The 26451-nt window shown below is 43.3% G+C and overlaps 1 protein-coding gene across 1 annotated transcript in view; it reads left to right on the top strand.

Moving 5' to 3' along the window:
• The first annotated feature begins 574 nt into the window (after window positions 1-574).
• The window catches only part of LOC121565923 (nectin-3-like protein), a 59713-nt gene continuing 33836 nt past the window's right edge, over window positions 575-26451 (top strand). The window contains exons 1-2 of the mRNA XM_041876261.2: window positions 575-582; window positions 2168-2250. Of these exons, the coding sequence (XP_041732195.2) occupies window positions 575-582; window positions 2168-2250 (91 nt within the window). The remainder of the gene's footprint in view (window positions 583-2167; window positions 2251-26451) is intronic.

Below are 26451 nucleotides of genomic sequence, written 5' to 3'. Positions count from 1 at the left end.
GTCAGACCAAGACGCAGGCGTGATATACGTACAGGTTTATTTTAATTCTATTAAACACACGACAAAACAACAACGGAAAACGAAACGTGAAGTCCAAGGTAGACCACACAACATACCTTACAAGGAACAAGATCCACAACTAGACAGTGCCAATAGGCTGCTTAAGTATGGTCCCCAATCAGAGACAACGGCGACAGCCGCCTCTGATTGGGAACCACACCGGCCAACATAGAACTAGACATACTAGATCCTCATACATAGAACAAGCACAACAAGGAATATACACACCCTGACTCAACATATAAGCGCCCCTGAGTCAGGGAACTGACAGCACTACCCCCAAAGGTGCGGACTCCGACCGCACAACATAAACACAACAGGGTAGGGGCCGGTGGGCATTCCGCCTCGGAGGCGGATCCGGCTCGGGGCGTGACGACCTCTCACTCCGGCCTCCCTGTTGCGCCCCTGGTCTGGTCTGCGACCTCGGCGCCTTGCTTCATATATGCTGCCATATATTCAGGGAAAATCTAAGAGAACAGATATTTTTCAGTTACAGCTGTTGTAGTGCCTCGCTATGAAGAGGTACACATACACACCCCAGTGCATACAGAGGTAGAATGGACATATTTATAGATGTAGCCTGCAACAAAGTTATAGCTCAGCTTCATGTTTGTTTACAGATCCCTAATATGTCTCTGGTGCTACAAACTAACAAGTGACATATTTCATGTGTCGCAGAGAAGCTGTGCTCAGTATGTTTCTGTTACTGGTTAATGAGTGTGCAGGGTGAACGCCTTACTGTGTCAGTGACAGCATTTTTTCATCTGTGTGTGGAATGCCTTTGTGGCATGTGACTGCTCTCTCTGCCTGTCTTGCTTGGCACTGTGACACCACACCAGTTTACTGCTCTAACTGTACTGTGACACCTTGGCGAGCTTGAACTGCCCATTGAGGTTGAACTGCCCCACGTCACTAACATTCCCCATTGTTGCCTTGGAATGTAATGTCAGTGTTTGCGAGCCTATACACAAGTGTTTGTTTTCAGTCTGCATGTGCCTGTCTGGGTATGTGTCGGTCTGAAATAATTATGTCATTGTTTGTAACTGTAGCCCACAGCTATGAAGCAATGACTTGCTGATATTGTTCTCTCAATATAAGTATCCAAACTATTTTGCTTATATGACTAGGAATCATTAGGGTTTGATTGTTCTTTATTAGCCAAACAACTGGTTTTCGCTGACAAACATTTGGATTTGCCACTTTCTAGGTATTGGTCTTTACAACACAGGAATGCACACAGGAAAACAGACAAGAAATGCCACAGAAACATTGTTTGCAGAAACACCTCCTGAAATGTGGAGGTAGTAATGCGGGTGGTAGCCCAACATGAATTTTCAGGGCGAGTGGGGTATATGTGATAAAACCATCATTCTCATTGATTAGAAGATTATCAGACCTCACCAAATGGAGACTTTAGTGTTAATTTTGGGTAACCTGGCAATGGTGCTATGCTATTTGGTTGGAGGGAATGTTACGTCCAAACCTGCTGTTTTTTCTTTAAAGGGGGCCGTAAACCATCCCAACATGGTGTTTAGACTTAATTAACACTTTTAAAGGATCTTGACTCAGGTCTTGACCTCTCTTAAATGTTTATTTTATTAATGTCTGTCAGACAAGGAATCATTCTCAAAGTGATCACTGACACAGGATGAACTCCATTACCCAACTGATAGAAATGAAATGCCCTAAAAGGTAAAACAACAAAAATATGCCTAATTGTGAAATAATTTTAGGATATTCTAAATGGAAGACTGATATAACATAATTTGCAGTGCACCATTTCAATTTAATGTGTGCTCATTGGTCAAGTAATAGGGGTTTAAGTCCTAATAAGGGTCTATAAAATCTTAGAGCACATTTACTACTTAGCTATACACTGTACAATTAATGCATGTATTTACAAGTTGCATAAAAAAAAAGAAATTCGTTGACTGATGAAGGTGTGTGAGAGCCCCTGTCAATCCCAGAAGTGGTACAGCTCATCAACCCGGGCGGTCGCTATGGAGAGGAGTTGCTGAGAAGCGAGCAAGCAATCAGCAGTAGAAACAGACGTAGAAGCAGAGCGAGGCAAAGAGCGAAAGTGCACGGGGATATCATGGCGAAAAAGATTGCTACTCGATTACCACGAGAGTCTGCCGCTCAATGGACTGCAAGCCGCTACAGTTTTGCTTCTCATTTATGGGTTTACCTGTAAGTTATCAGTTTCCTTTAACTTATCTATTTACGAATGTATCTTAGAGTACTGTATATTGAAGTTGTCATATGAAGTTGTTGTTGGTAGCTACTGTACGTGGTAAAGTAGTTAGCTATGCTAACGGAAATGCTAATTCTATGGCCCACAGAATGGGAACGACCTGAGTGCGGTGCTGTGCTGTGCATACTCGCGAGTAAGCGGTTTTGTTGGGACGAATAGGTTTTCTGACTGAATTGTCTCTGGTAAAGTTAGCTAATATTCCCACTCAGTTAGAGTATGAAACTAAGGCTAGTTAACGTTCAAGTATTTACTCCATTAGCTACATTATACCAACAAATGCAATGAAGTTCACTTTTCCCCCGGCATCTTTCGAATCGAAATGTGCAATCGCAACTAATGTTACATGAATGCTGCTTGAGATCTATTGTGTGGCTCTGACCACAACTACTTAGCTTGCTGCAACAAAGGGAAAGCTATCTGATATAGTGTGCTGAAAACTAACTAGCTAATCTCATGTGTCAGACCATTTCGTTTGTTGTGTGCTTTAATGGATTTTGCTGTTCCTATTCTTTCTTGAGTGACAGACCGTTCACTCGACTGGCGCAAGCTAGTGATTGGAATAGCAACAAAGTTTTAAGAAAAATTCCCCTCTCTGATTCCCCACTGAAAATATAGCCACGGTATCATGTTTCATTGATATCGAGAGTGACAGTGATTTAGCAAACTACTGGAATCATAAAATCCCAAATGACTTGTATCGATTTAACCTCCCATGAATCTACTAATAATACAGACTTTCATTTCCTAAATCCCATGCCACCTGTCAGTGCATATGCTGCTGCTTGAGGAAAAGGAGGAAGCCCCCACTACAAAGGTTGCAAAGTTTGAGAAATTTAGAAATAAATGGAATGGAACATGTAAGGCGGGGAGAGGCCGAGCAAAGGGAGAGAAGAGGAGCCTCTTAAGGCTGGGTGTGTGAAGCGGCAGGGGAAATAAAGACATTTCAGTGACTGAGAGAAAAAGCACTGCAGCCGCAGAGTCTGGAAGGATTGACCTGCAGTGTGGCTCCATTCCAGAGCACCTTCCAGTCCGCTGTCACAAACAGAGCAGCTGGGGAGGGAGAGCATACTATACCCCACTCTGGATGAGTCCCAATGGCACCCTATTCCCTTTATAGTGCACATCTTTGACCAGGGCCCATAGAGCTCTAATCAAAGATAATGCACAATATAGGGAATAGGGTGTCATTTGGGACATAACTCTATACATTTTACATTTACATTTTAGTCATTTAGCAGATGCTCTTATCCAGAGCGACTTACAGTTAGTGAATACATACTTTTATACTGGCCCCCGTGGGAATCGAACCCACAACCCTGGCGTTACAAACGCCATGCTCTATCAACTGAGCTACATCCCTGCCGGCCATTCCTCCCCTACCCTGGACGACGCTGGCCAATTGTGCGCCACCCAGAGTCTCGGTCGTGGGCCGGCTGCGACAGAGCCTGGATTCGAACCAGGATCTCTAGTGGCACAGTTAGCACTGCGATGCAGTGCCTTAGACCACTGCGCCACTCAGGAGTATATACTATACCCCATACTCATAGCAGGACACAACACATACTGTACTAGTTTATTATAGGAAAAGATGAACCAGGACAGACCATTAACCAAAGCAAATAACAGCTAATTACTGATCTGTATTATTGTTGTTTTAGTCTGAAGTAATCTGATATGACCCCATTATAGCCGAGATTGGTAATAACTCCCCTTCCACACCCACCCTCCACACACACCTGCATGTATGCCATCTTTCTCACTCTCTTTACGACTACATTATTTATGGGGTTAATAAATCTTGACGGTCAGACAGTAGATAAACAGTGCTTAGAGCTATATTTTTGTAGTAAAACATGATGTAGTGTGTAGACTAGTGTTGGACAGTGTGCTAAGGATTCCTCTGACTGTATGGACTGTGGGGGGATTTTAAGAAGAGCAGATTTGATAGAGATGGAGGGAAGGCGAAATTCCCAGAATGTGTCATTTTCAGCATACCCAGAGTGTAGAAAGACTGATGTCGACTGAGGAGGAGGATGGTCACAGGCGTGGTTCCACCAAACTGTGAGGGTCTGTAATTGAAGACCATAGTTTGGTGGTTTCTTCTTTTCAGGGCTGTGTGGTTCCTTCGCAATATAAATAAATAATGTAGTAATGGAGCCACCTAAATTACAGGCTCAAGATGAAAATAGGTTTGAAAAAAGACATGCAAAGAACAGGTCTAATGCACCGTGACTACAGCATCAGTTTGGCTTTTTAGCTTGTAGTAACTTTGTGTGGTTGGAGGACATCACACTATCGAGCTCCCAGTTTATAGTCCTAAAAACAGAAATTAGTTAGCATTTTCTAGCTCTGGTTCGTTGGCCATTCCTATTGGGGAAATTAATGGGGAAAGAATGGGGTTTGGGATAAATGCCGAAAATAAGGTCTGAGGTTAACAGGCTTAGGGAGATCTTATACGTTTTTGTTCAATGAGATATCAGTCAGGTAACATGACCATTATGCTTTATGTGCTTGTTTTGATTACATAAATACTTAAAAATTCACAGTGATGTTAGCTGATTAAGATTATCTCATAGAACAACAAGTATAAGATCTCCTAAGCCTGTGTTTACCGAATACATTATTTTTGTTGTTTATCCAAAACCCTCACAAACCCCATTCATTTCCCCATAGTCTTTGGCCAACGAGCCATGGCAGAGTTAGCCTCGTTAGTGCCTACAAAAGGCGCCATTACTGATGCTCTCTATTAGTCTCTATGTTACTAATAAATTACCATCATTTTTCTTCCTCTTATTGGACAAAGTCTTCAGAGCCACCCAAACTATTTTGAAACAATTTCAATAAGTCTACACACGACACACCAACTCTGGCCTTGCTATGTTTTGGAAAAGCAAGACATTTTAATTGCTATTGGTAAGCTTAGCTATACAAGGCTTCAAAAGAAGCTGTGTTTGTGGTGCACATCTATGATGAGCAGCTGTTGTATCCCATCTGATCCTCTCTTAATCTCACTTGTGAGGCAGCAGCAGATTCGTTCTGAAATCTCCCAGTCACATTAAAAGGCTCTTTTGAAGGAAGGCCCATCAGCAGATGAGTGTTGTGCTTTATTGTGGGAAGTGGCGGCTGCCGGCTTGCTGCGTGGGGAGCAGGCTGGCTGTGTGGAGCAGGCTGGCTGTGTGGGGAGCAGGCTGGCTGTGTGGGGAGCAGGCTGGCTGTGTGGGGAGCAGGCTAGCTGTGTGGGGAGCAGGCTGGCTGTGTGGGGAGCAGGTTGGCTGTGTGGGGAGCAGGCTGGCTGTGTGGGGAGCAGGCTGGCTGTGTGGGGAGCAGGCTGGCTGTGTGGGGAGCAGGCTGGCTGTGTGGGGAGCAGGCTGGCACACAGGCAACCTAAGTGTTGCCATTGCTTCTTTGAGTCTTCCATAGCTATAAGTGGGTGGCATAAATGGCTTCCAGATATTCGTCACAGTTAATGACCATACTGTGAATGAATAGAGGCAACCTTTTGAAAACTATTTTGCCTACCGCTGTCAGGAATTTGTTTTTTCCACTTGGAAAGCAGATCACAGCACGCACCTGATGCAAATGGGGCATTGTGGTTTAACAGTGAGGTATTAAAGAGTGGCACAGGGCAGGGTAGGCAGGATGTGCACAGTCAGCAGAGTAGTCCCTCAAGGATAGGAGCTCATGGGTTATGGGAAACTAGTGTGGCTCCTTTTTCACCACTCACTCTACCTTTCACTCACTCAACTGTCAGTTGTAATGGACCCACACACATACAGTGCTAACTCTGTCACGTAGACTTCGGTAACTCCTGCAGACATGCTCTGTTGATGTATGTGATTTGAGGAGACAGTGCTTGTTAACGCAAACAGACCTTTGTTTGCGGTGATTTGATTTCCACATGCAAATAGCCCTCACACTTATGACAGACTATTTTATTCTGGGATAAAAAGCGACATTTCAAACATCATCACGTCTTTACTCTGGATGTGTCAGCTGGGAGACCTTCAAAGTTCAATCAACAAAAAGTAGGCTAGCTTCTTCCTGATTTTCGCACATAATCAGCTTGAGTGACAGTTTAGGTAGTATGTATCCCTAAGCGAATGAATGACAATTTGAATCGTACTCTTATCTCCCCTACAGTCCTAGCTTAAACAAATAAAATCTAATTTTATTTGTCACATGCGCCGAATACAACATGTGTAGACCTTACCATGAATTGCTTACAGAAGCCCTTAACCAACAATGCAGACTTTTTTCAAAAAGTACGAAATATTTGCTAAAAAAATTTATGAAATAAACTAAAGTAAGAAAAATCTAAATAAGTAACACAATAAAAATAACAATAACGAGGCTATATACAGGAGGTTCCGGTACTGAGTCAATGTGCGAAGGGGTATAGGTTAGTCGAGGTAAATTGAGGTTATATGTACATTTAGGTAGGGGTAAAGTGACTATGCATAGATAATAAACAGTGAGTAACAGCAGCGTAAAAAAGGGGGTCAATACAAATAGTCCGGGTAGCCATTCAATTAACTGTTTAGCAGTCTAATGGCTTGGGGGTAGAAGCTGTTAAGGAGTCTTTTGGACCAAGACTTGGCGCTCCGGTACCACTTGCCGTGCGGTAGCAGAGAGAACAGTCTATGACTAGGGTGGCTGGAGGGGCAATAGGCGTTGTCGTGCCCTCTTCACGACTGTCTTGGTGTGTTTGGACCATGATAGTATGTTAGTGATGTGGACTGACAAGAGACTTGAAGCTCTCGAACCTGCTCCGCTACAGCCCTGTCGATGTGAATGGGGGTGTGCTCGGCCCCCTTTTCCTGTCGTCCCACGATCAGCTTTTTTGCCTTGCTCACATTGAGGGAGAGGTTGTTGTCCTGGCACCACACTGCCAGGGACTCTGACCTCCTCCCTGTAGGCTGTCTCATCATTATTGGGGATCAGGCCTACCACCCGTTGTGTCGTCAGCAAACTTAATGATGTTGTTGAGTCATGCGTGGCCACGCAGTCGTGGGTGAACAGGGAGTACAGGAGCGGACTAAGCACACACCCCCTGAGGGGCCCCGTGTTGAGGATCAGCGTGGTAGATGTGTTGTTGCCTACCCTTACCACCTGGGGGGCGGCCCATCAGGAAGTCGAGATCCAGTTGCAGAGGGAGGTGTTTAGTCCCAGGGTCTGTAGCTTAGCGATGATCTTTGAGGGCACTATAGTGTTGAACGCTGAGCTGTAGTCAACGAACAGTATTCTCACGTTGGTGTTCCTTTTGTCCAGGTGGGAATAGGGCAGTGTGCAGTGCAATGGAGATTGCGTCATCTGTGGGTCTGTTGGGGCAGTATGCGAATTGTAGTGGGTCTAGGGTTTCTGGGTTGATGGTGTTGATGTGAGCCATGACCAGCCTTTGAAATCACTTCATGGCTACAGACGTGAGTGCTACGGGGTGATAGTCATTAGCCAGGTTACCTTGGCGTTCTTGGGCACAGGGACTATGGCGGTCTGCTTGAAACATGTAGGTATTACAGACTCGGTCAGGGAGAGGTTGAAAATGTCTGAAGCCACTTGCCAGTTGGTCTTCGCATGCTCTGAGTACGCGCCCTGGTAATCCGTCTGGCACTGCGGCCTTGTAAATGTTGAACTGTTTAAAGGTCTTACTCACATCGGTTGTGGAGAGCGTGATCACACAGTCATCCAGAACAGCTGGAGCTCTCATGAATGGTTCAGTGTTGATTGCCTCAAAGCGAGCATAGAAGGCATTTAGCCTGTCTGGTAGGCTCGTGTCACTGGGCAGCTTGCGGCTGGGTTTCCCTTTGTAATCCGTAATAGTTTGCAAGCCCTGCCACATCCGACGAGCATCAGAGCCAGTGTAGTAGGATTCAATGTTAGTCCTATATTGACACTTTGCCTGTTTGATGGTTCGTCGGAGGGCATAGCGGGATTTCTTATAAGCATCCGGATTAGTGTCCCGCTTCTTGAAAGCGGCAGCTCTAAATCAAATCAAATCAAATTTTATTTGCCACATTCGCTGAATACAACAGGTGTAGACATTACCGTGAAATGCTTACTTACAGCCCTTAACCAACAATGGGAAAAAAAGAGCAGAAGTCAAATAAAATAACAGTAGGGAGGCTATATACACGGGGATACCGGTGCAGAGTCAATGTGCAGGGGAACCGGGTAGTTGAGGTAATATGTACATGTGGGTAGAGTTAAAGTGACTGCATAAATAATAAACAGTAATTAACTCTAGCCTTTAGCTCAGTGCAGATGTTGCTTGTAATCCATGGCTTCTGGTTTAGATATGTACGTATGGTCACTGTGGGGATGACGTCGTCGATACACTTATTGATGAAGCCGGTGACTGATGTGGTATACTCCTCAATGTGGAGTAAAGGTGATCTAGAGTTTTTTTTCCTCTGGTTGCACATGTGACATGCTAGTAGAAATGAGGTAAATTGGATTTACATTTTCCTGCATTAAAGTCCCCGGCCACTAGGAGCGCCGCTTCTGGGTGAGTATTCTCTAGTTTGCTAATGGCCTTATACAGCTCGTTGAGTGTGGTCTTTGTGCCTGCATCGGTTTGTGGTGGTAAATAGACAGCTACGAAAAATATAGATGAAAAGTCTCTTGGTAAATAGTGTGGTCTACAGCTTATCATGAGGTACTCTACCTCAGGCGAGCAAAACCTCGAGACTGTTCTGTCTTGCCGATGCACGAAAAACCCAGCCAACTATACAGGTAAAAGTCAGTAAATTAGAATATTTTGAAAAACTTGATTTATTTCAGTAATTGCATTCAAAAGGTGTAACTTGTACATTATATTTATTCATTGCACACAGACTGATGCATTCAAATGTTTATTTCATTTAATTTTGATGATTTGAAGTGGCAACAAATGAAAATCCAAAATTCCGTGTGTCACAAAATTAGAATATTACTTAAGGCTAATACAAAAAGGGATTTTTAGAAATGTTGGCCAACTGAAAAGTATGAAAATGAAAAATATGAGCATGTACAATACTCAATACTTGGTTGGAGCTCCTTTTGCCTCAATTACTGCATTAATGCGGCGTGGCATGGAGTCGATGAGTTTCTGGCACTGCTCAGGTGTTATGAGAGCCCAGGTTGCTCTGATAGTGGCCTTCAACTCTTCTGCGTTGTTGGGTCTGGCATTCTGCATCTTCCTTTTCACAATACCCACAGATTTTCTATGGGGCTAAGGTCAGGGGAGTTGGCTGGCCAATTTAGAACAGAAATACCATGGTCCGTAAACCAGGCACGGGTAGATTTTGCGCTGTGTGCAGGCGCCAAGTCCTGTTGGAACCTGAAATCTCCATCTCCATAGAGCAGGTCAGCAGCAGGAAGCATGAAGTGCTCTAAAACTTGCTGGTAGACTGCTGCGTTGACCCTGGATCTCAGGAAACAGAGTGGACCCGACACCAGCAGATGACATAGCACCCCCAAACCATCACTGATGGTGGAAACTTTACACTAGACTTCAGGCAACGTGGATCCTGTGCCTCTCCTGTCTTCCTCCAGACTCTGGGACCTCGATTTCCAAAGGAAATGCAAAATTTGCTTTTCGTCAGAAAAACATGACTTTAGACCACTCAGCAGCAGTCCAGCTCTTTTTTTCCTTAGCCCAGGTGAGACGCTTTTCGCGCTGTTTCTTGGTCAACAGTGGCTTGACACGAGGTATGCGGCAGTTGAAACCCATGTCTTTCAAGCGTCTCTTGGTGGTGGATCTTGAAGCCCTGACTCCAGCAGCTGTCCACTCCTTGTGAATCTCCCCCACATTTTTGAATGGGTTTTTTTTCACAATCTTGACTAGGCGCGGTGATCCCTATCGCTTGTACACTTTTTTTCTGACCACAGTTTTTCCTTCCCTTTGCCTCTCTATTAATGTGTTTGGACACAGAGCTCTGAGAACAGCCAGCCTCTTCTGCAATAACCTTTTGTGTCTTTCCCTCCTTGTGCAATGTGTGCGATGGTCGCCTTTTGGACAGCTGTCAAATCTGAAGTCTTCCCCATGTTTGTGTAGGCTTCAGAACTGGACTGAGAGACCATTTAAAGCCCTTTGCAGGTGTTTTGAGTTAATCAGCTGATTAGTTTGTGGCACCAGGTGTCTTCAAAATGTAACCCTTACACAATATTCTAATTTTGTGACACACGGAATTTTGGATTTTCATTTGTTGCCACTTCAAATCATCAAAATTAAATGAAATAAACATTTGAATGCATCAGTCTGTGTGCAATGAATAAATATAATGTACAAGTTACACCTTTTGAATGCAATTACTGAAATAAATCAAGTTTTTCAAAATATTCTAATTTACTGACTTTTACCTGTATATTATCCATGTCCTTGTTCAGCCATGACTCGGTGAAACATAAGATATTACAGTTTTTAATGTCCCGTTGGTAGGATAGTCTCCAGTGATTGCACGTTCGCCAGTAGGACGGATGGTATAGGCAGATTATCCACTCACCGATTAATTCTCATCAAGCACCCGGATCTGCGCCCCCTGTATCGGCGTCTCCTCTTCATGCGAATTAGGGGGATTTGGGCATGGTCCGGGAGGAGCTGTAAATCTTTCGCCTCCGATTCGTTAAAGAAATAATCTTAATTCAGTCTGAGGTGAGTAATCTCTGTTCTGATGTCCACAAGCTCTTTTCGGTCATAAGAGATGGTGGCAGAAACATTATGTACAAAAAAGTTACAAAGAACGCAAAAAAAACACACCGAATAGCACGATTGGTTAGGAGCCCGTACAACGGCAGCCATCCCCTCCGGCGCCATCTTATAGCTCACAGGTACTGGAGCCCCTGTGGGCCATGTGAATCAAACAAACTCATCATGACTCGGGAGGGAGGGAGCTACTGTGTCCTCGTCCCTGTCACCAAAGACATTACACAAAGAGCTTGTTTGTTTGCAGCGCTTCTCTGTCTCTTTGTAGTTACGCTGGAAGTTTTTAACAAGGGACTGCCATGTGGAGGGAGCTATCTGGGGAGCAAAGCTGTAGGAGTAGCACGGTACCGAGTACAATTTCAGTCTTATTCTGGGGTCCCTTTTGACATGGTCTTCCCCAAATGGCACCCTATTCCTATCTTATTGGCACCAGTGGAGAGCATCGGCCATATCCCCAGTGAGTGCGCACTGCGCATATTCACTCTTTATCATTGTTGGGTCAGTGCCACTTAAAAGTTTGTTTTTGGACAATAATTTCCTCCTTCAGTTTAGATGGACCTCATATTCTATTTGTCTCCCCTTAACATAGGTCTATTATATGGACAATGTCGTTTTTATTGATCAGGGTCGGCAGAGTAGGCTAAATTATCTGCTAAAGTCTCCAGTCATATAAAGTGTAGTAGAGTTGCATGAAATGTGTTTTTCCCGTGCAAAGAAAGAAGAAACGTATCTGTTATAGCCTAAGCCAAGACCTCTACTCTATACGCACTCAGCCATGCATTGAACAGTCTTTTTTGCGAACAGTGTTTGAGTTATATTATTAGCCTAAATTATGACTATCCAATCTACTCATCACATTACGAATAGTAGGCTATCTTGCATAAGTCTGCAAATGCGATGATGCATGGAATGATTATTATAAAGGTGCATTTTAATGGTGAAAATGTACTTCCCCAAACTTGAAACTCACACGCCGCCTATGCACAGGCTAGTGATTTTGTTGTTCTTTACTCGTCTTGTTGGCTGAGGAAAAGTAAATGTGGACAGTTATTCTAACATATTCAAAGTGCGCAGTAAGGACACACGTCATTGCATCCTCGACTTGTGTGTTCTGTTAAGATGAATTACCATAATCTAAATGTGATCTCTGTCATTCTGAGCACCATGGGTGGACGCCCTAATCAGGTTACTCACCCAATGCATTGTTACAGGTTTTGGTTTTTGCATTTGTTTTGAGGTTGGACTTTAGCACGTTTAGCTCGTTAGCACGTAGGGCGCACCAATTGGTGTCACCTCGTTAGTCAGTATGTGTTACACCTGTGCCGTTTGCCATCTCGTTAGTGGGAAGGTGTTTCACCTGTGTTGGCCAAGGTGCTATTTAAGAGTGGCTGGCCGAGTGCTGCAGTGGTCTTGAGAGATGTGTAGGGTCAACATCTTTAGTTGGCGCTCCCTATTTGATTTCTATAAAACATTTTCCTCCACCTTTTTGGTTTGCTTCCTATCTTTAAGTTTGGTATGGGTTTTTATTTTTTGCCTCTTCTTGGGCAAATTTAGTGGGCACTTATGGTGGGTGTCTTTTAGGTTCCAGTTGTTGTTGCTAGTCAACTTTTAGTGTACGCCGAGTGTCTTTCAGAACCCCTCCTAAAACCCCATCTGTTTCGTTTTGGTTATTGTTCAGTGACTCTTTGTTAGTTCCCCCTTCTTTTTGAGCGACATTTTTGGTTTTCTTGCTGGGGAACATAACAGCAAATGGGTCCGGTAAATGTAAAATGCTGCCGGTCAAATGTCCGGCGCCACATTTTCATAACGGAAACCCTGATGCAGACTGAGTTGCATGGTCATGTTCGCTGTTGCTGCACTATCATGGTGAGAAGTACATTGGACTGAGGCTGATCATGGAGGCAAGGTTACCAAGTGCTTTATCCTAGGACTACTTGTGAGCTTAGCTGGCTGACCCATTAGTTTTATAATCCATCCTTGAGGCTTACATGGTATATGAGGCCTGTCAGAATGTCTTACTTAGGAAATACCTATTCAAATGCTATTTACCATTGCCCTTCTCTGACATTCTGAGCTTGGATCACAATTACCAGGTAATCTGGCCTTCTTGTGTGAAGCTTTGGATTCTAGTGTACATTTGGCTGTAATTTGTAATGAGTGCAAAATTAGCCAGATGGTCAAGCAATGCTGTGCATGTGATTGACATTCGTTGTTGGCTGCTATTCTTCAAGTCCTGCCACCACTGCTGAATTTGACAAAGCACATTTTCACCCCGCATCACTACCACTGAGGAATTTCTCAGCTGAATACCATTTCAAGTAGCCTGACTTATAGGACTACTTTCTGCCTGGTCGTTGACCACCAGTGATAAAAAACGAGGTAGATCATAAGAATGGCACAAGGCTTAAATCCTCCCTTCCGGATCACAAGCCTGAAGCCTACGTGTCTCAAATGATGTCAGACACCCAAAACCAGGCTCTGTGAGGCAGCCAAAAGACCTGTCCACTAACATGGAGTAATTGATTTGGCTTTCGGAGCGACCCAGCCGCTTGTTTAATATATACAGCAGCCATGTCTCTAATGGGATTTCAGACCACCATGTCCCAACTGGGGCTCTGCCAACTATTACTTTCCTAGCTTACTTCTCCCAGCTAGGCTATCCCAGCTAGGCTAGCGGTCTATCCACATCCCTCTCTGGCTCTGTAGGTACTTTCCACTCACCTCTCACCAGACATCTCTAGACTGCTCTGCGTCCCAAATGGCACCCTATTCCCTATAAAGTGAACTACTTTTGACCAGAGCAGACCTGGTCTCCTTTTCTGCTTTCATTCCCAGCTCACAGTGATACTGTTATGTGACAAAAGCTGGATGGATCTTCGTGCTGCTTTGAGTTTCAATATAATCTGACAGGCTTTGACGGTGACATGGGGTGCAGACTGAGGCTTCTGTGACTGTCATTGTGTTGATGAAATAGGTCCACCTGTCAACAACCCCACTAGGCTACTTTTTACAAACAGTAGGGGAGATGGATGATAGAAGATTGCTCTGCTGTCTTACGACAAACATGATTGTCTGTTAGCTGTTTTTATTGTGACTTTACTCTGAATTGTGAAAGCAAGGGAACAAAACAGCTGGCCAGTTCTATTTAAAGTTTAAAAAGGAATTCTGGTATATTTCTAATTAGGCTTATCCACGAATCACCCTAAAGAAAGTCAAGGAGACAAGGGAAGATAGGACAATAGTACCATCTGTGAATGGGAGGAGTAGTAAGCGTTTGGCTGGGAAGGTTTTGGACAATAAATAGACACTTGTCATTCTGGACATGTTTTAGTCCAGACAGTTGTGATTGTTTAATGTGTCCCTCCTTTAAAAAAAATAGCAGAATAAGCAAATCATAGCCATCCTAACTGTTCAAACTAAGTGGGTGGTTCAGTGTATCAAGACCGATTACTGCACTAATCTGGAGGAGGAAAAGGTTGAGACAGAGAGCATGAGGGAGAGAGTTGGAGTGGCTAGAAAGTACACGCCCTCTGGGAGGATGCCACGCAGACCAAGCTAGTGCTTTTACGGAGCACTGGAGCACACACAGATCATTGGCTTTGTTTTTGTTGTGTTTGGTTTCCCTTCCTCCTCGATTGTTTGTGCTGATTGCTGACATGGGCAGTGATGTAGACTGTTTGAGAACGCCCAGAGCACCAGGAATGATTGACGCAGAACATAAAGTAAATCTGCACACTGGTGTAATGCTCCCAACGTGTTTAATAGGACAATGTTTCAAGCCCAAACTCTGTCTTCGTCAAATTATTGGGACGGTACTGTGCACTGCAGTAGAGCTGGGACGATAAACCAAAAATGGACACCGACCATATCGATCACTTATCGCAGGCATTCAGCTGATATTGTTCCTTACGATTAGTAGCCTATACTAGAGAAATGTGAAGTTTGAAATGAAATAGGTTTGCTAATATGGGTGATGGCTACAACCATCAAACTGGTAGTAGTTTAAAGAATAATAAAAAATAAACTGTGGTGCACATTAATGTTATAAACGTATCGTTCTATTTATCATTATCACATCAATTCAGGCAATTTATCGCAATATGGAATCGCTCTGCCATTTCCTGGTTGCTAAAATTTTAATAGTTCACCTAATTTCAGTTTGTGACAAAACAAGCAATGTATAGTGTAGAGCCCTCAAACTCAACTCTGGACCGTGAAGCCAGTTCCACTGCATTTCTTTCATTGTGTTCCTCTAATCAGGGACTGATTTAGACCTGGGACACCAGGTGGGTGCAATTCATTATCAGGTACAACAGAAAACCAGCAGGCTCCAGACCTCGTAGGGTAAGAGTTGAATACCACTGGTGTAGAGAATCATTGTACCATCTAAACCGCTGTGAAATGTCTTAACCAAAAATATTATATTTTCAGTAGTTTGAAGCTGGTGTACAAAACCGAAAGTAGAAGACGCAAAAGCTAAACTTAAGAACTTGAAGAATAGAAATAGTGCACATCGAACAGATCTACTGCTTCTTAGAGTTGCTTTCAATGACATATCTATAACTTATATTTCTATGTGAATTTGGTCAGGTCGCCCAAAAAGTTACATATTGCAGCTTTAAGTGTCTTAATAAATAGGCACTAAAAATTAATTATATACAGTGCCTTCGGAAAGTTCAGACCCTTAACTTTTTCCACATTTTGTTAGCCTTATTCTAAAATTTATTAAATATTTTTTCCCCCTCAATCTACACACAATACCCAATAATGACAAAGCAAAAACAGGTTTAGAAATGTTTGCTAAAAACTCCCGGAAATATTACATTTACGTAAGTATTCAGACCCTTTACTCAGTACTTTGTTGAAGCACCTTTGGCAGCGGTTACAACCTTGAGTCTTATTGGGTATGACACTACAAGCTTGGCACACCTGTATTTGGGGAGGTTCTCCCATTCTTCTCTGCAGATCCTCTCAAGCCCTGTCAGGTTGGATGGGGAGCGTTGCTGCACAGCTATTTTCAGGTCTCTCCAAAGATGTTCGATCAGGTTCAAGTCCGGGCTCTGGCTGGGCCACTCAATGACATTCAGGGACTTGTCCCGAAGTCACTCCTGCGTTGTCCTGGCTGTGTGCTTAGGGTCGTTGTCCTGTTGGAAGGTGAACCTTCGCCCCAGTCTGAGGTCCTGAGCGCTCTGGAGCAGGTTTTCATCAAGGATCTTTCTGTACTTTGCTCCGTTCATCTTTGCCTCGATCCTGACTAGTCTCCCAGTCCCTGCCGCTGAAAAACATCCCCACAGCATGATGCTGCCACCACCATGCTTCACAGTAGGGATGGTGCCAGGTTTCCTCCAGATGTGACGCTTGGCATTCAGGCCAAAGAGTTCAATCTTGGTTTCATCAGACCAGAGAATCTTGTTTCTCATGGTTTGAGAGTCTTTAGGTGCCTTTTGGCAAACTCCAAGCGGGCTGTCATGTGCCTTTTACTGAGGAGTGGCTTCCGTCTGGCCACTCTACCATAAAGGCCTGATTGGTGGAGTGCTGCAGAGATGGTTGTCCTTCTGGAAGGTTCTCCCATCTCCACAGAGGAACTCTAGAGCTCTGTCAGAGTGACCATCGGGTTCTTGGTCACCTCCCTGACCAAGGCCCTTCTCCCCCGATTGCTCAGTTTGGCCGGGTAGAGTCTTGGTGGTTCCAAACGTCTTCCATTTAAGAATGATGGAGGCCACTGTGTTCTTGGGGACCTTCAATGCTGCAGACATTTTTTGGTACCCTTCCCCAGATCTGTGCCTCGACACAATCCTGTCTCGGAGCTCTATGGACAATTCCTTCGACCTCATGGCTTGGTTTTTGCTCTGACATGCACTGTCAACTGTGGGACCTTATATAGACAGGTGTGTGCCTTTCCAAATCATGTCCAATCAATTGAATTTACCACAGGTGGACTCTAATCAAGTTGTAGAAACATCTCAAGGATGATCAATTGAAACAGGATGCACCTGAGCTCAATTTCGAGTCTCGTAGCAAAGAGTCTGAATTCTTATGTAAATAAGGTATTTGTTTTTTTATCTGTTTCGCTTTGTCATTATGGGGTATTGTGTGTAGATTGCTGAAGATCTTTATTTATTTAATCAATTTTAGAATACGGCTGTAACGTAACAAAATGTGGCAAAAGTCAATGGGTCTGAGTACTTTCCGAAGGCACTGTAAATCATGTAGTTTAAGTGGCTGAATATGGTCTGGCTATTGGACAAATTAGATGGTAAAACATCTTGCTCAGCAGTTTTGGTCCAGTTCACTTGGCTAGCTAGGAACTTATGCTTAGAAAGTAAATGGTTGATATAGATCATAATTTTACTAAGTTTAAACAAGTTCATAGCTTCACTAGAAGCATCCCCTTATTAAGAATCGTTTATCTAAAGCAATGGCCTGCATGGAGCCCATAAAGCATGGTATTATATCATATATGTCTAGCCTAAATTATCAAGACATTCTCAAGGAAACTTAAATGTACAGATTAACTATTTTCTTGGACTGTTAGGGAACAATACATTCAGTGATCTGTGTCTCAGAGGACGCTTGTCAACTACAATGAGGGAAAAGACTGCTCCCTTTCTCCCTCCACACCACAGAGGAATGCTACTGTTGTCTCTTACGATAGTTGTCAACATTATGGATTTACTGTAGGACCTGAAGATAAATAAATAAAGTAGCCTATTACCTGATATTGTCTGCACAAGCATGGACATGGTTTAATTACATCCTGAAATTGAACTAGTAAATTTAAACAGATTGTCTTTTGGTTATAGACAAAAATCAGATGACTGACTTGTTTTCCTGCTCCTCCTCAAGCTGACTGGCCAAAAGAAGACTCTAGGGCATGGGAACACTTGCAACATTTTGCTCGATCACTAATCCCTCCCCATTGCCAAGATTCCTAAAGACCATTTTCTAATTATAGCCAGGCACTGCAAGGGCAGACATCGTTAATAGGCCTGTGAATTTAAGCGGTAATTTAAAAATAAAATTGTAGCCTATAGCTTGTAACAAATACAGTTCCAATCTCCCAGGACCTATTCCTCTGCTGAAATGACCATGCTGGAAGGCTTCAATTAGGAAAGAGTGAAAGCAAATCATCCTAGCTACAAACCCTGTATTCTGTTTTTGAATACTTTGGTAATTTCTTATATAACAAAGTAACATGTCTGAGGCATAAGTATATCCTATATAAATGCAATACATCCTTTATCTAGCCTATGTACCATTGATTAAAGTAATTGGTGGGACACTTGTGTAGCCTTGTTGATGTTTGTATTACTTTGAGATAGATAAAAGGACTAGAATCTGTCCTTTGTGTTTTGTTTTTATAGATGTTACCAGTGGCGACCCGTCATTCAGGGCAGGTGGGGCAGAGCCCCACCTGTTTTGAGCCCCACATTTTTAGCATGTTATTTTGACATTAATACGTGTCACATATCAGTTTGCAAACAATGGAAGAAAAAAATATATATCATTGAGTTAATAAAGCCTCCATACAAACATGGTCTCTTTTTTGCTTTCTTGAGTAAGGCAGCACCAAAATGCAGGTGTTTCAGCCTAGCTCAGTGCTTTATGTGGTGGTGGGGCAACCAGCGGAAAATACGGAGCGTAGGGATTGGTAATGTTCTCTAGTTGCGCCGTGATTGGCTCAGTGTTCTGTCACTCATGGGGACACTACGTCACTGCCAAATCTATGGGTAGAGTTCGAAAATTCAAGCCCCTTGGGTGCTGCCGTAGAGTTACATTAGAAGTGCCCATCCAAGAAGGCTCAAGGTCATTGGCCACAGATAAAATGACGTCAAATCACGTTATATCTACAGTAGCTTTGATTGGACTGATCATTTCAACGTCATACTTTCAAAATCTTAGCTAGCAGTCGTCATCATCATGAATCAAGTCGACAATCTACTGGCAAAACCTTTTTAATCCTTGTCATATGAAGAGAAATAATGAAGAGAAATTATAGATAAAACGTATCGGTGCTCATCGGCCATTAGACAAATATTACACAACAAGTTGGAAATCGCTAATTCAACAATGTGTGGTTTGGAAGGAATCACTAGCCTGCTATTCAGTGGAGTGGGTGTGTGGTCAACTGGGAAATCTGACTTCAGTGAGTTCAAGACAACTGGGAACTCAGGAAAAAAAACTAGCTCTGACTGGGAAAATACTTGGAATTGTAAGTCAGGAACTCGGCCTCTTTCTAGAGCTACGACCTGAAGATCACTGACGGCATCATGATTCAACCTTGTTTTTTTCCGAGTTCCCAGTTGTCTTGAAAGCACCATAAATTCAGAGAATACCAGACTTTGATGCCAAAGTTTGATGACCAAATATGCCCACGAAGGACCGCCGCGCCACCTTCCTGTTCAAGTGAGCACAGCACAACAAGGTGAGTCCAAAAATGTATTGTATGCTGCTGCATAAATGATGTAATATGCCAGGGAGATATGTATACTGTAGCTAAGAAAGTAATACTAAGTGTATGTTGTGTAGTAAGCTGTTAGTAGCCCATGTGCTTCACCCTAATAATTTGGTCTATTGTTCTGACTTGGTGGTGCACATGTAGCCTATAACATGTTTCAGAGAAACGTAATCATCAAATATTGTAAGAGCTTTCATTGTCTGCTTATATGCCCCCTTTATTTATCCTATGGTTCTGACTTGGTGTACAGGGAGAACACTGTAAGAATGGCCCATGTTCTGAATTCTGTCGATGTACATTTCAAAAGTGCTGAACAAATAGTTATATTAACTACGTCTGTCCTAGCTCGCTCATTAACGTCTTAATCGAAATTACGGATTGCCTCTTATCTGCTTGTTGTCCCCTTATGCCATAGTTTGTACATCTCAATTGTCAGTAGAAACCACATTTGTTTAAGCAAGTCAGCTATATCAGCTATGTTTTTTTTTAAGCAGTAAATTAGGCTGAATGAACTGTTTCGCTGCCAGACAAGGCTCCGCTGATAGCCTGGTGTAGCAGTGGTAAGAAGTTAGGACAGCTACAGTGGGGAAAAAAAGTATTTAGTCAGCCACCAATTGTGCATGTTCTCCCACTTAAAAAGATGAGAGAGGCCTGTAATTTTCATCATAGGTACACGTCAACTATGACAGACAAATTGAGGGAAAATAAATCCAGAAAATCACATTGTAGGATTTTTAATGAATTTATTTGCAAATTATGGTGGAAAATAAGTATTTGGTCACCTACAAACAAGCAAGATTTCTGGCTCTCACAGACCTGTAACAACTTCTTTAAGAGGCTCCTCTGTCCTCCACTCGTTACCTGTATTAATGGCACCTGTTTGAACTTGTTATCAGTATAAAAGACACCTGTCCACAACCTCAAACAGTCACACTCCAAACTCCACTATGGCCAAGACCAAAGAGCTGTCAAAGGACACCAGAAACAAAATTGTAGACCTGCACCAGGCTGGGAAGACTGAATCTGCAATAGGTAAACAGCTTGGTTTGAAGAAATCAACTGTGGGAGCAATTATTAGGAAATGGAAGACATACAAGACCACTGATAATCTCGCTCGATCTGGGGCTCCATGCAAGATCTCACCCCGTAGGGTCAAAATGATCACAAGAACGGTGAGCAAAAATCCCAGAACCACACGGGGGGACCTAGTGAATGACCTGCAGAGAGCTGGGACCAAATTAACAAAGCCTACCATCAGTAACACACTACGTCGCCAGGGACTCAAATCCTGCAGTGCCAGACGTGTCCCCCTGCTTAAGCCAGTATATGTCCAGGCCCGTCTGAAGTTTGCTAGAGTGCATTTGGATGATCCAGAAGAGGATTGGGAGAATGTCATATGGTCAGATGAAACCAAAATAGAACTTTTTGGTAAAAATTCAACTCGTCGTGTTTGGAGGACAAAGAATGCTGAGTTGCATCCAAAGAACACCATACCTACTGTGAAGCATGGGGGTGGAAACATCATGCTTTGGGGCTGTTTTTCTGCAAAGGGACCAGGACAACTGATCCGTGTAAAGGAAAGAATGAATGGGGCCATGTATCGTGAGATTTTGAGTGAAAACCTCCTTCCATCAGCAAGGGCATTGAAGATGAAACGTGGCTGGGTCTTTCAGCATGACAATGATCCCAAACACACCGCCCGGGCAACGAAGGAGTGGCTTCGTAAGAAGCATTTCAAGGTCCTGGAGTGGCCTAGCCAGTCTCCCAGATCTCAACCCCATAGAAAATCTTTGGAGGGAGTTGAAAGTCTGTGTTGCCCAGCGACAGCCCCAAAACATCACTGCTCTAGAGGAGATCTGCATGGAGGAATGGGCCAAAATACCAGCAACAATGTGTGAAAACCTTGTGAAGACTTACAGAAAACGTTTGACCTGTGTCATTGCCAACAAAGGGTATATAACAAAGTATTGAGAAACTTTTGTTATTGACCAAATACTTATATTCCACCACAATTTGCAAATAAATTCATTAAAGATCCTACAATGTGATTTTCTGGATTTTTTTTTCTCATTTTGTCTGTCATAGTTGACGTGTACCTATGATGAAAATTACAGGCCTCTCATCTTTTTAAGTGGGAGAACTTGCACAATTGGTGGCTGACTAAATACTTTATTCCCCCCACTGTATATGTTGGCCCTAACAGTTTGTGGTCACCGTTTGTCACCATTCTAGTGCAATTAATGTATTGTTTAGTGTTGTGTATTGGCTTTGCTGGCATGCATCCCCCAATTATTTTGTTTTTGTTTGATTTACATGCTAAAATCGCCCCTGGGTGTTACACAGAGACAGATGGCACAGTAGAGTCCTAAAGATAGAGATGGTGTGTGTCCCAAATGACACCCTATTCCCTACAGTGCACTACTTTTGACCGGAACCCTATGGAGGGAGTATATGGAATGGATAATATGTTGCCACTTGGAACACACCCATAGAGATTACATTTACATTTTAGTCATTTAGCAGACGCTCTTATCCAGAGCGACTTACAGTTAGTGAGTGCATACATTTTTCATACTGGCTCCCCGTGAGAATCTAACCCACAACCCTGGCGTTGCAAGCGCCATGCTTTACCAACTGAGCTACACGGGCCATGATGGAGATGAGAAGGAGGGATCTGAGTATGTACGTAGCCTAATGAACATGGGTTTCCATTGTCACATGGGTATCCCCCCCGTCCCCGTCCAACTAACGGAAACCCGCCGGCTCATAAATATTTTAAACAAAATCAGTATTCACAGCATCACAGGAAATGTCTTGCTCAAATACAAAGGCCACGCTCATTATCCAAAGTGTTTACATCCCTTTAATATTGAATCATAATGTTTTCCTCCTATTTGATATCCTATTTGATATCCTGTGTCCCCATCACATGTCTTCAGGCTCTACGACTCTCCCACGTCTTTCAGTTCTGTTGTCTGATATGTGACTGCCTCCATCATCGTCATATAGCAGTTTAGAGTGAAGGAATGTCAGGACCGCTAGATGACTGATTTTTGAAAGAGTTTGCTACTGCTAACTACAAATACAGGCAAAAAGTCTGAAAAGGGAAAGAAAAATCCCTGGGAATCATTTTAAAGCTAAAAGAAAAACAATCCCATTTCCTCCAGGGTCTCTGTGGCATGTAGGAAACTGTGAGAAATTAATGAAACTACAGTAACAGTATTTAGTTGAGGATGTGGATGAGTTTTTGTTTTTTCACATTAACTAATTACTATCTGCTGGGATTTGTAAATGCCTCTGTCTCCCAGACAGTGAGTCCCCACCTATCCCCCTAAGACTCTGGCTTGATGTATTTCAGTCTATTTCTGTCTGCGTGTAATTGTAAGTTGAGTTGAGGTTGTGATTTTTAAACTTAGTTTGTGAACCAGAGAAAGTACCTAGTCCTTCAAAGGAGACTCTTGTGTGATGAGAGTTTTGGAAGGAAGTCCAGTGCCCAGCCCTTGTTAGTTCAGATAGTATACTGTCCCCTGGAGTGTCATCCGTCTGTATCTGTGTGTGTTTCTAGGCACGGCTCACTGCTGGATTTACACTTGAGCATTGTTAGAGCGACTGTATCCCAATCGGTACCGTAACCCTATAGTGCACTACTTTTGACCAGGTTCCATGTGGCTCTAGTCAAAAGTAGTGCACTATATAGGACAAATAGTTGTCCATTTGGGATGCATCCAGAGAGACTGCTGGTAGGAACAGCATACGACTCAGCTCTACTCCTTCACGCAACTGTTGACACAGCGCGTAGTGGGGTGTTAGATGCTTGGTTGGTATAGTTTTCAGTCTGTGGTATGGAAGCCTGCATGATCAGCTGTGAATTACAGCCCAAAAGAGCTCAGCTTACCATACCTATGTCTTGTCACGGCTCTGTAATATGATGTTTGGGAATGATTCAGTTATAGATTCAGTTAAATTGATCAAAAACAAACCATAAAGCACAATTCAATTTTCTGGTTGTCTCATAAGTATTTACAATGTATTGGCCCAAGAATGTCATGGCTGTCTGACTGACTCTGGGGTGGTGAGAGAATGTTTTCAGGGCTTAGTAATGTCTGCTTCTGAGTTTCTGATTCTGAAAAGGCAAACCCAACTTCCACAAATAGTCAGTCCGTGTGTAGGCTAAGCCTGGCAAATTAGGCTTACAACTCATGCCTTGTGTTGAAACTAGTTTTACTGGAAGATGTAGGCCTACCACCAATGTACGAAAGGCCTGTAATGGGGACAGCTCAACACCTTTTGGAGTGATAACACTTCCAGAAGGAGCACGTCAGGGATGTCATAGCCTAGCCTGACCCTCTGACACTGCAGCTACCAAATTAGCCCATCTCATTCACACAACAGGTTGAGAAACACTAGAGTGTGAACCACTAGACCATGAGTCGTCCTTCTTCAGTTCTTCCCTTCCTTTCACTCCCCCCAACTGCCATCCCTTTAGTCCTAATTTGGAGCTGCGAAGATGCTAAGTGTTTCTTTACAATATATATTATATTTTGTGCTAGACACAGTTTTCTTTGAGGAATTTCATTAGGCTAAAACTCATATCCCTGTGACTGACTATTTTCACCAACATGTCCCACATTCTCCCTGCAACCAACCATAACACATGACCCAGACTGCTGACCACTGCAGGGATGTATTGGTTTGCTTAAGGACACTGGCAGACATCGTCCTTCACAAATCCTAGAGAGTATAGTTATAGTCCACAGTGTCGAGCGGTTGCAACCCATCCTGACACTCTGTACGCTAACACTATTGATTTTGGTTTTCCGTTTAAGCGCTGATTTTTAATTAAATGTGACAGTCTGAGAGGGGTTGCAGTCAGGCAGGTGCTCTGGGGGAGCAAGGAGAAAAGGACAGTGTCTTAAATGGCACCCTATTCTCTATAGCGCACTACTTCTGACCAGCGCCCTACGGCCCTGGTCAATAGTAGTGAACAATAAAGGGAATAGGGTGCCATTTGGGACGCATCCAAGGATCCTGGAGAGGACCGACTGGGAATGTGGTTCTGAAAGAGTCAGCCTGCCCCTCTGAAAGGCCTGCCTGCCAGAGTGTGATTGTTTCTGCCATGAATTAACTGGCTGAAACACCCTAACACCCTCTCCAATTTACAATGCAAGGAAGGAAGGAGGCAGATTACAATTAGTGTTGGGCCTAATGGCTTTTTCACACTGTACAAATATGACTTGAGATAAAGACGTGGCCATAAACGCAGCAATACAACACAGGGGTGACATTAACTCTTGTCCGCTTGGCCGGGGCAAGTAAAACAACAAATGTGGAAAAGAAGAATATAGATTTAAGTTGTCCGAATGGACAAGTAAAAACAAATCACACAAAAATCACTATCAAACAATTAGGCTACTCCGATCATAATTGGATTAGTGTCCTCCGGATGGAATGTGTTGCACACTGTTCTCCCAATCTCTGCAGAGCGCATTCAAGGATAATTATTGTAGGCCTACATTGACAGGCACGAGTGGTCTTTTAGATCAAAGCGAACCTAGCCGTGTGTGCACATTTGTTGATATTCATTGCTAGTTAGTGAGTCATTTTCCCAGTTAAAGCTCATTTTTGGTCAGCAATGAAAATCTTGGAAAAGTAATGGTGTGCGCATCACCTGCGTGTGCCAGTGGACCGTTGCCAGAGGAGAGAGTGAGAGAGAGAGACCTTTGCGCAGCAAGTAAAATAATGATATGCAACAGACTAACTATACTGGAAAAATATATAAACGCAACATGCAACAATTTCAACGATTTTACTGAGTTACAGTTCATAAAAGTCAACTGAAATAAATTCAGTAGGCCCTTATCTATGAATTTCATGTGACTGGGTAGGGCTGCAGCCATGGGTGGGCCTGGGAGGGCATAGGCCCACCCACTTGGGCGCCAGGCCCACCCACTGGGGAGCCAGGCCAAGCCAATCAGAATGAGTTTTTCCCCCACAAAAGGGCTTTATTACAAACATAAATACTCCTGGGTTTCGTCAGGGTGGCTGGTCTCGGATGATCCCGCAGGTGAAAAAGCTGGATGTGGAGGTCCTGGACTGGCGTCGTTACACGTAGTCTGCGGTTGTGAGGCTGGTTGGACATACTGCCAAATTCTGTAAAACGACGTTGGAGGCAGGTTATGGTAGAGAAAGGAACATTCAATTCAACTCTGGCGGACATTCCTGCAGTCAGTATGCCAATTGCACACTCCCTCAACTTGAGACATCTGTGGCATTGTGTTGTGTGACACAACTGCACCTTTTAGATTGGCTTTTTATTGTCCCCAGCACAAGGTGCACCTGTGTAATGATCATGCTGTTTAATCAGCTTCTTGATGTGCTACATCTGTCAGGTGGATGGATTATCTTGGCAAAGAAGAAATGCTCGCTAACAGGGATGTAAACATGTGTGCACAAAATTGGAGAGAAATACGCTTTTTGTGCGTATGGAACATTTCTGGGATCTTTTATTTCATCTCATGAAACATAGACCAACACTTGACATGTTACGTTTATATTTTTCTTCAGTATAGATGGCCAATTCAAAACATATTGTGTAGTTTGGCTGGTTGTCTCGCTAGTTAACTATTTAGCTATTAGCATGTATTGTCATTGTCATGTCCGATGTCCTAAAATAACTTTCCACCGGCACTCATGTATAACCGCAAATGGCCGACACGTGGTTGTTACAGGTGCACAGTTGATGAAACCAATGCTGCATACTCCGGTTGTGAAACCGTCTCTCAAGCGTTAAAAATTGGCTAGGATTCTCCTCTATTCAATACTGGCCATGTAATGCTGACAAAGTAAAAAAATATATTCTTAGAATAGCCTAATTGACTCCTATGCTGTCAAGATCTCCCCTGAACACTGAATATTTTAACCTTACAAATCTTAGTTAGCTATCTCGCCAACCTTAGCCATTTGATCCCTGGTTCATTGAATGAGGGAATTATTTTATAA

Source organism: Coregonus clupeaformis, unplaced genomic scaffold (genome assembly GCF_020615455.1).
Source record: "Coregonus clupeaformis isolate EN_2021a unplaced genomic scaffold, ASM2061545v1 scaf0035, whole genome shotgun sequence".
In the NCBI taxonomy this organism is placed as follows: domain Eukaryota; kingdom Metazoa; phylum Chordata; class Actinopteri; order Salmoniformes; family Salmonidae; genus Coregonus; species Coregonus clupeaformis.
Note: the sequence above shows the minus strand (reverse complement) of the source record. Positions and strands in the feature narration are given on the sequence as shown.